The sequence below is a fragment of the Euprymna scolopes genome, chromosome 36 (assembly GCF_053919585.1).
Source record: "Euprymna scolopes isolate OS-2025 chromosome 36, ASM5391958v1, whole genome shotgun sequence".
In the NCBI taxonomy this organism is placed as follows: domain Eukaryota; kingdom Metazoa; phylum Mollusca; class Cephalopoda; order Sepiida; family Sepiolidae; genus Euprymna; species Euprymna scolopes.
The window spans coordinates 53,072,611-53,086,574 of record NC_136517.1 but is presented as its reverse complement, the minus strand read 5'-3'; the positions used below and the strand labels follow the sequence as shown (position 1 = coordinate 53,086,574).

At 34.4% G+C, this 13,964-nt stretch overlaps 1 protein-coding gene across 2 annotated transcripts in view; it reads left to right on the top strand.

Annotated features, from left to right (window-relative positions):
- Positions 1 to 13,964, top strand: part of LOC145260483 (organic cation transporter protein-like) — a 291,891-nt gene that overhangs the window by 203,481 nt on the left and 74,446 nt on the right. For both annotated transcript variants that reach the window (XM_080118592.1, XM_080118593.1), the window contains exons 4-5: positions 602 to 804; positions 8,705 to 9,043. In XM_080118592.1, coding sequence (XP_079974718.1) covers positions 602 to 804; positions 8,705 to 9,043 — 542 coding nt within the window. The remainder of the gene's footprint in view (positions 1 to 601; positions 805 to 8,704; positions 9,044 to 13,964) is intronic.

Below are 13,964 nucleotides of genomic sequence, written 5' to 3'. Positions count from 1 at the left end.
ATATATAAAAATATATTCAGATAGTATTTTATTTCGAAGTGATTCCTAATGCGAAAGAAACTCTAAATATTGAGGGTAAGAGATAATCCAACGTACCCTAAAATATTAACATGCATATCAAATGTACATGCAGATGAGAACGGTGGTTCAATGGTTAACGACACGAACTGATGACCTAAGTGTCCCAAGTTCGAATCTAGTTCGTTCCACAAAAATCACTTTTACTTAAGATGTTGGCAACCTTCATGCGGTTCCTCTCGTAAATACCTGATGTCTTTCTAGAAGGAATTCTGACTAGAGAAATGTTGGAGAAACCAAAGCCAGCAATAAAATCTTCGGATTCATACATATAATGATGAGGATGGCTGACGGAACTAGACCATGCTACTCTGCGTAGATTAAATAAAGGATTCCGTTTGAAATTCCATGCAGATTTCCGAGTTCAACAAAAAATTCTCGAGTTCAACAAGATAAACCTAAAGAACGTTGGAGATTACATTGACTGAAACGTGAATAACATTCAAGATGAAAATAGTAGTTCGAATAATCCAAATAATTTTTAATTTTCTTTTTTTTTCTTCTTCTTTTTTGTCCTTTACAGGCCTGTCTTATTTCCGGGACGTCCCTCGCCTGTGAAATGTTCCCAGCTAAACGAAGGACATTAATGTCTGGACTCATTGCCGTAAACTGGGGAATTGGCGTCACTTTACTCGGTGTGTTCGGCTACTTGTTAAGGGATTATAGTTGGAGAGTACTCGCCGCTGTATGTGCTTCCACAGCATCTATATGCGTTTTTGAAATGTGGTAAGTAAAATGAAAAACTGTTCCTACGAAGTTCAACACAGAATAAGGTGGTTACCCGTTCTCAAACTTTATCAAAGTTTAGCTCTTTTAAAAATTCAACTTTATTTTAAGTAAATTAAACTGATTGATGTTTTTAAATTTTGAATCTATATCGAGTGTTTGAGAAATCGATGCCATAAATTCGTGATCATGTTCTGTGCAAAAGAGCAGCTTTGTGTGGATCTTGCTTTTGTAGTAGTACTCCTTTACTAGTCTAATTTCGTTTATGGTGTTGATCATATTTATTGGTTTGCATTTTGTCTGCTGTATGTTATTATATGAAGTAAGTGGATTGAACATCTGTGGGATGCTGTACGTTCCTCCATGTTGGTTCTCTGTCGATCTTGATAGATCGTTTTTCTGTGCCATACGACTTTTATATGTGTTTGATGTCATATCTTCATAAATTTTCCTGATTTACGTGGGAACATTGGGTCCAGGTTTATTTTACTTGTGATCCTATCACAGAATTAGTGTTAATTTATCACATGTATAGAAATAACATTATACGATCAAACACGTGTTAGATGTTTGCAATGAAAGATGTTGATCAGTATTTAATTCAATTGCCTAGAACCGGAGAAACAACGCGTTTCTGAACATATGTTCCTTGGAATTTCTTTCATTATTTACATATATAGAACTGTTGTGACTGTGAAAGGTCGATAATAAACAAGACAACGCGGTGGTATATTTATAGGAGTGTGTGTTTACTTCAGTCGAAGTTCTCAGAAATCAAGGGGCTTAAACTCCTAGGGCTCACACTTGAACTCTATTTGAGATACATAGATATTCGAATATTCCATTAAAGTTTTCCCTTATTTCTCATGGTCCTGGATATGACCTAAAACTATATCCGATGGTGAGGCCCCACCTTGCGGGCCTTGGGGAGTGTGGAGCCACCCTTTAATTGCCATTGCTCCCAGGTCCACTCTGACCCGGAGTGGTAGTACCTGTTAGGGTCCCAACTATGGGTTAAATAGAATCTGACTTAAAAAAATATATATATACTCCATTAAAAATCCTTCCTCAAAATAACTAGAGTCAGCATTAAATAACCTGAAAAAGGTTGATATGCCGTAAAATAAAATAAAAACAACCAACCTTATTTCTCAAACACTTCAAATCCTGTAATGGAAGTTCTTGGTATTCGGCAGGTAAAAATATTTGTAAGTTAGCACAAGTGGAAATGTACATATAATCTTGATAACAAAAACTACATCTGATTTTTAAAGACTATTTTGCTTTCGTTTGATAAACAATTCCTTTATTTAATTATTTTCATTTTTTAGTTTAATTTTATTTTATTTGCCTGTCTACAGATGTCTTTTGGTTTTTTTTTCAAAAATTGATTGGAAACTTGAACTGAATTTTGAAACCGATATATGGAAAAACTTTTTACTGGATTGATATAATCAAATATTTGTCAGATATCCAATCCAAGTAATAAAGAAAAACTGTGGAAATATGTATGTATTGGATTGTTACCAGCTTCCTGGGATTTATTACAATAGACGTTGGATCTTTTTACCTGCCGAATACCAAGAACTTCCATTACAGGATTTAGCATACACCTTCGATTTGAAGTTCCATATCTTTTTTTTTTTTTTTTTTTTTTGCTCCATCAATATCCAATTTCCCTTATTCTATGTAGCTAAAATGATTTAAAAACTTTAAAAACATTTTATTTAATTTTCTATGTTTGTTACCTTTAGCAAATCAGGTGCAAACCTTTTATAATATTTGCTAATATTTTCCTCCGAGATGTATAAGCATCGAAAACTCATGTGTTAAGGAAATATATTTTACTATACTGTATTTTTTGTCTTGCATACAATAAAATTTCTATATCTGAAATTTAACTTTTTCAAGTCACAAATTTTAAATTCCTAAATTATGATTTATTTGCTCTATCTAGTATATTGAGCCAATTTATTTAGCTGGCATAGTCTTATATAAAATATTACATCCAATAATAATTTGTAAGACCGATAATCACTGGATTTGCACACCAGTAGATTTACTATATTTCACTATTCTGAATAATATATATGTAGATATGTATATATATATATATATATATATATATATATATATATATATATATATAAAACTACTGCATTTAATCACATAAATTAATATACGAACGTATAAATTTATACGTAAACTTTAAGTATTTACTTCAACAGTACTCAATACATAGGTAGAGCTAGGTAGTAAGTTATAAAATATACATGGCGTATATACATATATATATTTTATAACTTACTACTTACTATGTATATATATATGTATGTATATATGTATATATGTATGTATATATGTATGTATATATGTATATATATGTATATATGTATATATATATGTGTGTGATACACGTGGCTCTAAATATCTAGTAGCTCAAACTAAAGTAATAAACCAGGTAATTATCTTTCAAAATACCATCTTTGACTCCCACTCCTCTTTTATATCTAAACTTAATGAAACTATTAAGACTTCTCACTCATTATGATTTAACCCTTACTTTCATAACTTCTATACCTCCAGACCCCGTCCCATATCGGTCCAACCCCATTTAGACTCCTAAATATTTAACTAGCCATATAATTAGGAATGTAACTTAACCTACATTTGAATACTCTCGGCTAAATAATAACCTTTACTTATATATATATATATATATATATATATATATATATATATATATATATATATATATATATATATATATATACTAGTGGGAGGTACCCAGCGTTGCCAGGGTGTTTGGAGGCGTGTGTGTTAAAAAGAGGTGTAAAAGAAAAAAGTTTTGGTCGGAAGATCGGATTGAACCCCGAAGCCTTAACGCGAAGGTGGAAACGAAAGGGGAAAAAAGCCAGTCACCTAACCATCTGTCCCACGATGGAGAGGAACTGATAAGGCTATTATATGAAGGTTTATGAAACGAAATGAACAGGTGCTAGGAAGTGTGACCTATTTTTGCGCTGCAAGCCAAATCATTCACAGACAAAAACAAGAAGAAGCGAACACACACACACACATACATACATATTTTCGCTTTATATTTATAGATGCCCCCTGGTTTAGCTAATATATGACGGGAGTAAATTTTCTGTAAATGCAAACAGCGGACTTTATTTTGTAAACGAAATAAACTCGTAATGATTTATGTTGAATTTGTTCTGTGAGTGTCCAACTGGCGAAGAAATGAAATTGTATTCCCCGCCCCCTGGTAAGCAAAATGACCCAAATATGTATAATGTTATTTTTATGTGTTGTATGCGCGTCAAATTGAAAGAATTAATGGCAAAAACTGGGAGGGGGGGAATGTAAGAAAGGTTGTTAAGAAATCATTTGTAGGTGTTTAGGGCCCAAGAAAAAGTGAAAAAAATAAAATAAAATAAAATTAAGGTTGTCCTGCTTAATTTGACTCTAATTCTCGTGAATTCCCGTCAAGCATTAATCGGGCTGAACCGACAGTCATCGGTGTCAGCCGCATAGTACAGGAAAAAAACAAAACAAACAAACAAAATGAACTGGAATGAATACAAATAGTAAAAAAACTCCCAGTAAAATGCAATTATGTTTATTTTATTTTATTTTGTTGTTATTTTTTTTGTTGGTTTGTTTTCTGCAAAGAAACCAAACAAACAGGAAAAAGTACAAATGAAAAATAAATAAATAAATAAATAAAACCAGAAAACTGACCGTGTATAACGAATAAATGTATAATAGATTTTAGTCATAATTTTTTTTTATTGTTGGTTTGTTTTATGCAAAAAAAAAAAGTATTTTTTAACCGTATAATTGTTAGGTGTAAGTATAACGGTTTGTTATGTGTTTTGTTTTGTTTTCTTTTTGGAATGTCGTCTGGTTCCGTATCAATAGCTTAATAGTAATTGGGCTTATGAAACTACCATAAATTCAATGTATAGAAATAAATAGTGAATGAGTAACTAATCTGAAAATAAGAAGTCAGCTTTCCCCCCTAGTATCACGTATGAAATCACTGAAAACATTGTAGAAGGAAAAATACAGTAAATAAAATATATAAATCGAGTAATCGTTTGAACATTTGAAGAACGCTAGCGGCTGACTGTTATAACATTTGAACATTTGAAGAACGCTAGCGGCTGACTGTTATAGTTTGTTGTAAAATTAAAAAGTTTGTTGTAAAACTTTGAATCCAAGGTTAGTTCGTTTCGTTTAAGTAAACCTTCGAATCGCAGCCCCCCCCCCAAGGAAATAAAATTAAAAATGAAAAAAAAGAAGAAAAAAGAAAAAGAAATAAAGAAAATGGTATAAGTAACCCATAGAATAGATGTAATCGAAAGTTGCGTTTCACCCGACGGTAAAATGCCATTCCATTTTTTTAAGCAACTAAGAACTCAAACCGGTGTTTCCTCCCAAATTCCCCTGTGGACGTATCCAAAACGGTGTTAAGTGGTCGCGGAGGGAGTATGAATGTAATAGAGAGAAAAGATTTGACCACTTCCATTGATTCTTACAGGTTCTGGCAGTGAACTCTCACCAGAAAAAATATAGGAATGTACTGTTATCGAGGAAGTGTAAGGGTAATAGGCCTATAGCACACCTAAGATAATGTGCTGCAGTTTGTGCACATTACATTTGCATGAAATGTCTTGAGTTGTAATCCTATTAAGGTCAAACTCAGAGGGGAAAATTACTTCATTTTATTTATATAGAAAGAGAAGAGAATATTATTTATATAGAGAAGATGTGTGTGTGTGTGTGTGTGTGTGTGTGTGTGTGCGGCATAATCGCGTTGACACATCGGTTATCGTCAGATCACTGAAGTTAAGCAATGTCGAGCCTGGTTAGTACCAGATGAGTGATCATTTGGGAATTCTAGGCGCTGTATGAGCTCTCCACTTATCTCGGCATTTGTTTCCAGTCGTCCTGTACATACATTTCACTTGCCACTGGTATTCAACAATGTCGACTCAGGTGTGATTGGAGATTGCACACCTCCCGTTAATAAAATGTCATGCGCAGTCACCCCTTCATGGGTATCCATAGTCTGTCAAAGACTGAAGGAGCCCTTTTTATATGTATATATTTTTAACTACTTTATTTCTGGTTAAGATGTCTAAGTTCTTCTTTTGCCTAGTTTATGAATGGTTCAGAGTATCCAATTATCAATATGATGTTTATTTCTTTAACTGGATTTCTACTACTTATGTGTTTATTTCTACTAAGAGTTTCCTGGTTCATCTCGTATATTATTTTCAAATTTTCTCTTTTGATCTCTCTCTATTTGATAGTGCCTCCTTCTAGAACACCCAAATATTTGGAAATATCATGTTCACCAACTGCGCTCATCTCCTTTTGGATGTGCAGTTTAATGCCCTCCGATGTCTCCAGTTTTCCCTTTTTTATCTCTAGTAGTGTACACGTTTTCATTTCGAATTCCATTTTTTTTATAGAAATCGCTCAAACAAGGCATGAAGTCATTTGATGTAAGGGGCTAAAAAAAAAGTACTCCAAAGTCCAAAAATTTGGCAACGATAAGTGTTAGATGGAATAGATTCTGATCCAGAAAACAGAAATTCTTCCCTCTTTGTCAGAAACATCGCTTCTGGAATGTGAGGACTAAAGGATAAAATAAGGGAAGTGAGAGTTATGTAACTGCCGAAAGTAAACCTAAGATATACTTTCTACTCTCCTTAAAGTATAGCGTGGGGTCAAATTAGTAAGAAACCCTTCCGGCTCGAACTAATGTCTGATCATATTTTCTCTATTCTTCTCTTTTAAATCTTCATAATTTTCCATCCATTCTTTTTTTTTTCAACTGAAAAACTGATGCGTTCCTCTAATCGGTCCGTTTTGAAAATACAATATTATTGTTCTTGTTTTATTTTTGTTTAGTCGTACTTAAGTGATTCAACTTGAAATTTAAACGACTTGGGTAATTCATCAGCTTTTTCAGTTTGTTTAGATTTTTGCAAATAGCTTCAAGTCGTCCATATACATGAGGTGGTTTAGTCTTTGTTCTGTGTCTTTAAACTTGTATCCCGCATCACATTCCCTAAGTGATATTATGGCTATGATAAAGAGTAGTGGTGATAAAGAGTCTCTTTGGAAGATGCCTCTCTGTATTCTTATCTCAGTCAGGTGTTGTCCACCAACTGTCAGTTCCAGTCCCCATATTTCCATTGCTTTCTTAATAACATTAAAAATTTGTTTGGATATTTTATACCTTTTTAAGCATTCAATTATCCATGCTTGAGGCTTTCTTCTAGTCAATGCCGTTGCTATGTTCTTTTTCCTGCTTTTTACTGACTTCAGGATCGTTTGATCTATGTATAACAGGTCGTGTGTCTCTCCTTTTCCTTTGCATCATATACTTTGATCCTCTAGAAACAGTCCACGATTGTTGAGGGAAAGGTAGATTTATTTGTCAAGTGTTCTGTTAGAATTAGCTATAATGACATGTACAGAACTTTTTCAGGACAGGGACTCAAGTGAAAAACAAACCGGTGCCTCGGTGGGGTTCAGACCTATAATACATTCTTCTGAAAAGGGCATTTTTAAAACAGGAATGAAAAGGGCAGATGCTTAGGCGCCCCTAGCATCTCCTCACATTTTTTACACGTCCATGATTAGTAAACAGATTATTGGTCTATAGTTGCTCTGGATCTTTCCCTTTTTGGTGTCATTTTATATTAATGTAGTTCTTCTTTGATCATCCATTCTGGTACATCTGTTTCATGGATAAATCCTCTAAGTTTTTGCGTTAGTCTTCCACTTCAGATCGTGATTTTTTTTTAACCCAGTATGCATGTATCCCATTTGGTGCTTTTCTAGTTTGCCATTTTCTTTGTGATTGTCTTGAGCGTTTCTTCATTATTTTCTGTTTCTGTCCTAGCTTGAATTTCCAAAGTTCTTTGATGTTTGTTTGTTTTTCAGCTATTTAGCATTTTTGTTGTGATCTTGATATTGCCCCCATATCTAGCTCCAGAAGTGTTTTGTTTCAGTCGAGTCCGGTTGTTCTGTTTTTGTTTTTAGGTTACATCAACTGAAACATTGTAATAATAACACTCCAAATAAAAACAGTATTCCGCAAAATCCAAATACAAATAAGTGTAGTATGCATGGTCCCCCATGGGTGCACAGTGAACGAGGTATAAAAAAATGACTAAATTCAGCATTGCACCCCCACCCCATTTAGTCCCAAAAGTCCTCAGAGGACGTAAAATCCTAATGAAAATGAACAAGCAGTACAGTTTTAGACATTAACATATGTAAATTTTAGTTCTGCACCATGCAAAAAAAAGAAATGACTAAGCCCATCATTTGCCCCCTTCCCCCATTTAGCCCCCAAAGTCCCCAAGGCCTTAACATATTTAAATTTGAGTTCAGCACCATGCGAAATAGACATACACAGAAAATTTTGAACAAATATGGCAAAATGGTCCCAAAAATGGAGTGTTTTTATTAGCCTTAAAAGAGCCCCTGGGACACATCCAAGAGTCATCGTGAAGTATAGACAAATAAAATTATATAGAAATCAGTTAGTTACAACTTTTCGGAAAGTTTTATAAAAATCCAAGGCATCAATTTTTTTAATAAGCACAAAAGTGTAAATTTTAGCCATTTTAACCCGAAAGGCACACTGGGAGGAGGGGGGCATCGGAGTTTTTTTCAGAAAATCCGTCCTGTTACTTTTTTTACTCATATCATGTTTAATGTTTGTGCAAAATTTTTAAAAATGTCAAGGCGTAGTTATTGAGAAAAGTGCGGACAGACGAACGGACGAACGGACAAGGGTGAATTTACAGGCCCACCCTCCATTTGTCAGGGAATTAATAATATTTTCTCGTTTTCGTTTGTAATGTAGGTACATTAAAGAATCGTTTCGCTGGCTTTTTGCCCAAGGAAGATTGGAAGAAGGCAAGAAAATTATCGCATTTGCAGCAAAGCAGAACAACGTTGACTTTGACGCCATTTGGAGGAAAAACGTGGAATGTCTTGAAGAACTGACAGACGCGGAGAAAATCGATATGGATAAGCAGGTCTACACGGAACTGTCAAAGATGGGCGAGAACAACACAAGCAAAATGTCGAATCCAGGATCTGAAGAATGCTACAAACAAAGCAAGGGCTCATCAGTGCCAGTTGTCATGGTTATGCGCGACGCCGGTACCAGAAAGATATCTTTCATCAATATTTTTAATTGGTAAATATTGATTTTTTTTTTTTTCGCATTTGTGCATTTTATTTTTGGGGGGACATTTTTTTTTTTTTTTTTTTCGCATTTGTGCATTTTATTTTTGGGGATATTTGTTTTTGTTTTTTTTTCGCATTTGTGCATTTTAGTGTTGGGGGGGGACATTTTTTTTTTTTTTTCGCATTTGTGCATTTTATTGTTGGCGACCCCTCCCTGTAGAAAAGTGCCCGGTTGAGGATGAAGAAATAAATGTTTTTAGCCAATTTTTCGATATATATCGTCCGAAAGGACAATCTTCAAAACGATATCGATCTCGTGAAAATCTGTTGACTCTGTCAAAAGTTTTAGGCAGAGATACATACATACATACATACATACATACATACATACATTTAAACAGACAGGTGAGATTTATATTATAGATTATTACTTGTCAGGACAATTTATTGTAAGCACGTTTTCCAGATCGGCAAATTTTCTGTTTAAAGTGTAAAGTATTACTGTTATTTCCTATTCAATCTTATAAACTTTTTGTTATGAAAATTTAATATCATTTTATCGGTCCGTTTGGCATAATGGTAAGAGTGTTCGCTAATGGACTGGGAGACCAGGCTTCAAATCTCAGTCGAGTCATACCAAAGACTTTCAGAAATGGTACTTGATAGTCCCTTGCTAAACACTCAACATTATAAGGGGAGTATTAAGGGCAAGTCGAGTAATCCTAGCAATGAAGTGGCGCCCTACCTTATACCTCAGTATAACAGTTAATGAAAAGGGGAGCCTTCGGGTCGCCCACGACTATAATGGATCACTTTTGCTGCTGTTGTTTTTTATTATCAAATAAAAAATAACATGTTACCAAGAGCACGATTAGTAAAACAAAACATTCCAAAACATTGTACTATTTTGATTCTTCGGATCATTCTTCTCATCTTGAAAGTTATTTTCAAAACATTTCAGTCACTGTAACCTCTGACCTTTTTCAGGTGTATCTTGTTGAAGTTGAACTCGAGAAATCTTTTAATCAAACTTGTGACTCAGCACGGAATTTCAAACAGAACTCTTTATTTAATCTACGGGGGGGGGGCTAGCATGCTCTCGTTCTGTCAGCCATGACTATGTAGAAATTCTAAGTAATTTAAAAGAGTTCTGTTTGAAATTCCATGCAGATTCCCCCAGTTAGACAGAAAGATTCCCGAGTTTGACAAGATACACCTGAAGAAGGTCGGCGGTTACATCGATCGAAACGGAGTGAAAATAACACTTAAAATGAGAACAGTAATCTGAAGAATCCAAATAATACAAATAATCAATCCTTGGAATTATTTATTTTCATTTTAATGAACGTCCACTTCGTTATTATATCTCAGTTGTAAAGTGGGCACTAACTTTGTACCTATTTACAATGCCCCCACCCCCACCCCAGGACAGAGTTAGACACCAGGGTCGTTTTTTAATGTGGAGAAAAGGAACAAAAAGAAAAATTGTCTCAGTCGTGAAGGATTTCTCCTCCACTGACAAAGAACAAGAAATTGAAGTGCAGCATCTGAAGAACAGATACTACACTTTGAGATATTAAATCTTTTATTCATGTTAAAAATACAGTCAAAATCAACGATGAACAAAAAACTTAGGCACATGGCCAACTCAAAATTGGGGGTCGTTGGTCATCCTTGTCACTCCAGAACTAAACAAAATCAAAAGTTTCTCCCAGCTAGTATCTTCTTTCGCCATAATACCGCATTCACCCTTTCATATTGGGGGACGTCCTACTTAACTCCCAGTTTTTAAAATATGTTTTATTGACGTGTAAAAACAAAAAAGATAACAATAAAATGGTACACACTTTGATCTTGTCTCGAAGGCCAAGTAACTTCATAGCCAGTGTAAGTGAAATCTATAATTACTATGTAAAGGCAGCAGAAACAATGTTAGATCGTGAGGAGATACATCCACTAGTATATAATTTAGTTAGTTGAGCATAACAGAAAATGGAAAACCACTGAGAGTTTAGCAAATATCAAGTTGATGATCTCTAGTTTAGGGCTTCTTAGGCGGTGGGAATGTATTAGAAACGGATATGACGTCACATGATAAAAAAGGGAGGATGGTAGAAAAGTCAGTCCGTTGAGAAGTATGTACTGGCACCAGATGTGAAAAAGGTACTAGCTAACAAGAATAATTAATTAGTCATATCTCTCTCTCTCTCTCTCTCTCTCTCTCTCTCTCTCTCTCTCTCTCTCTCTCTCTCTCTCTCTCTCTCTCTCTCCCCACTGGTCAGTAATTTGGAACGAAGATCACATTGAATAGACTTTCTGTCTTCCATGAGTTTTGTCTTGAGTTAGTCTTTTTTTAAAGGTACGAAAGAAGCTTTAATTATAAAATGGCATTTCCTCTTTCTGGTAGAATCATGCCGCAGATACGAAGCATTCAAGGCTGGTAACATTACCACTGTACCAACGTGACACACATATGAAAACGATTAAAAATGAAAAATAAACTATGATGAATGTACAAAATGTTTAACGGTTTTTGTCAATTTTGACCCATTTTTGACCCATTAAAAACAATTTTAACCGGCTAAAAACCCATAAAAAAACCCATAAAAATCAGAACGTGGTAATCAATAATGATCTGCAATAAAGAAAGAAAAAAAAAAAGACAGAATAGGAGCCACGTTATCATTGGCATATTCTGGACAGATTACGTAAGCCGCCAGGATGTGCCGAAACGCTTAGTCAATGAAATCATAGAACCTGCACTTGTCGTCATTGCTAAGATCATGCATCTTCTTAAAAGCACAGGTCTTCAAACCTTCATCTTGGGCAGCCATTGTAATAATCCTCTCCTGATCACGTTGGGGCAGTCCTGTTTTTCGCACATCTATAGAATCATCGTGTCGACCAGGGGATAGAGTTGGGTCTACATTGCTATCAGCCTTCGTAAATGTAATTTAAAAAAAAAAAAAGGGATTCTTGTCAGTGTACTTACGACATTCTAAATTCTGACCTGAATTGTTTAATATTTCTCGACACTTTAATTTTTAAATTTCCAACTTTCGTCTTGGTCGCATGGACTTTATATTTCATGCCAGAATAGCTTGTAATAAAAAAAAATGGATTTTTGTCAGTGTACGTACGGCATTCTAAAGAACTTACTTGTCTTATCTTGTCTTTGCTAACATTTATTTGTTATATACAGGGTGGAACGATAAAATTGTCGCCATTGAAAAGTGCTGAAAACCAGTTTTCTTTTTGTTGCAGACCATCTACTAGTTGGCCAATTGTGTTCAAATCTCAAGAGCGATAAGGGTCTTCTATGATGTCTGAAAGTAACACAGGACCATTGCCAGCATCCTCACAATGCAAATCTGGACGGTTTAACACTTGAAGGCACAGCTCAATGAAGTTTTCGGCCATGGTTATAATCTTTGGTGTGGTTTCAAATGAGAGCCACAGCATGCCACCACATATCTTCGAAGTTATCATGAAAGTCAACAGCAAAGTGTACCTGGATATGCTGAAGAGTGTGGTGATGTCCTGGTGCAATCAGATGGCCGGTAGCAGACCATGGGTGTGACAGCAGGACTTAGCACCGAGCCACAAGTCCAAAGATACACAGGCTTGGTTTCAGATGGTATGCTACGACTTTGTATCCTTCTCTCACTGGCCTCCCTCCACCCGAACCCGCTGGACTACTTCGTTCGGTCATAAATCGAGAACATCACCAACAGGACCTCCACAACACCACAGCCAACCTGATCGATACCATTTGCCGAGTATTCGCCAAGCGCCTGCCGTCGCTTTTGAAGATGCCATGCTCCCAGTTTAGGGTCCGTATAGAGGCGATGATTTAGGCTGAAGGTGGCTACATTGAATATATGTCATCTTTACTACATAATACTATATAAACTCCACTACATAATACTACATAATCTCCACTACATAATACTATATAATCTCTACTACATAATATTATATAATCTCCACTACATAATACTATATAATCTCCACTACATAATACTATATAATCTCTACTACATAATATTACATAATCTCCACTACATAATACTATATAAGCTTTACTACATAATACTATATAATCTCTGCTACATAATACTATATAATCTCTGCTACATAATACTATATAATCTCCACTACATAATACTATATAATCTCCCCTACATAATATTATATAATCTCCACTACATAATACTATATAATCTCTACTACATAATACAATATAAGCTCCACTACATAATACTATATAATCTCCCCTACATAATATTATATAATCTCCACTAAATAATACTATATAATAACCACTATATAATACTATATAATCTCCACTACATAATACTATATAATCTCCACTACATAATACTATATAATCTCCCCTACAAAATACTATATAATCTGCACTACATAATACTATATGATCTCCACTACATAATACTATATAATCTCCACTACATAATACTATATAATCTCTACTATAAAACACTATATAATCTCTACTACACAATACTATATAATCTTTACTACATAATACTATATAATCTCCACTACACAATACTATATAATCTCCCCTACATAATACTATATAATCTCCACTACATAATGCTATATAATCTCTACTACATAATACTATATAATCTCCACTACATAATACTATATAATATTTACTACATTATGCTATATAATCTCTACTACATAATCCTATATAATCTCCACTACATAATACTATATAATCTTTACTACATTATACTATATAATCTCAACTACATAATACTATATAATCTCTATTACATAATACTATATAATCCTTGCTACATAATACTATATAATTTCCACTACATAATACTATATAATCTCTACTACATAATACTATAAAATCTCCACTACATAATACTAAATAGTCTCCACTACAT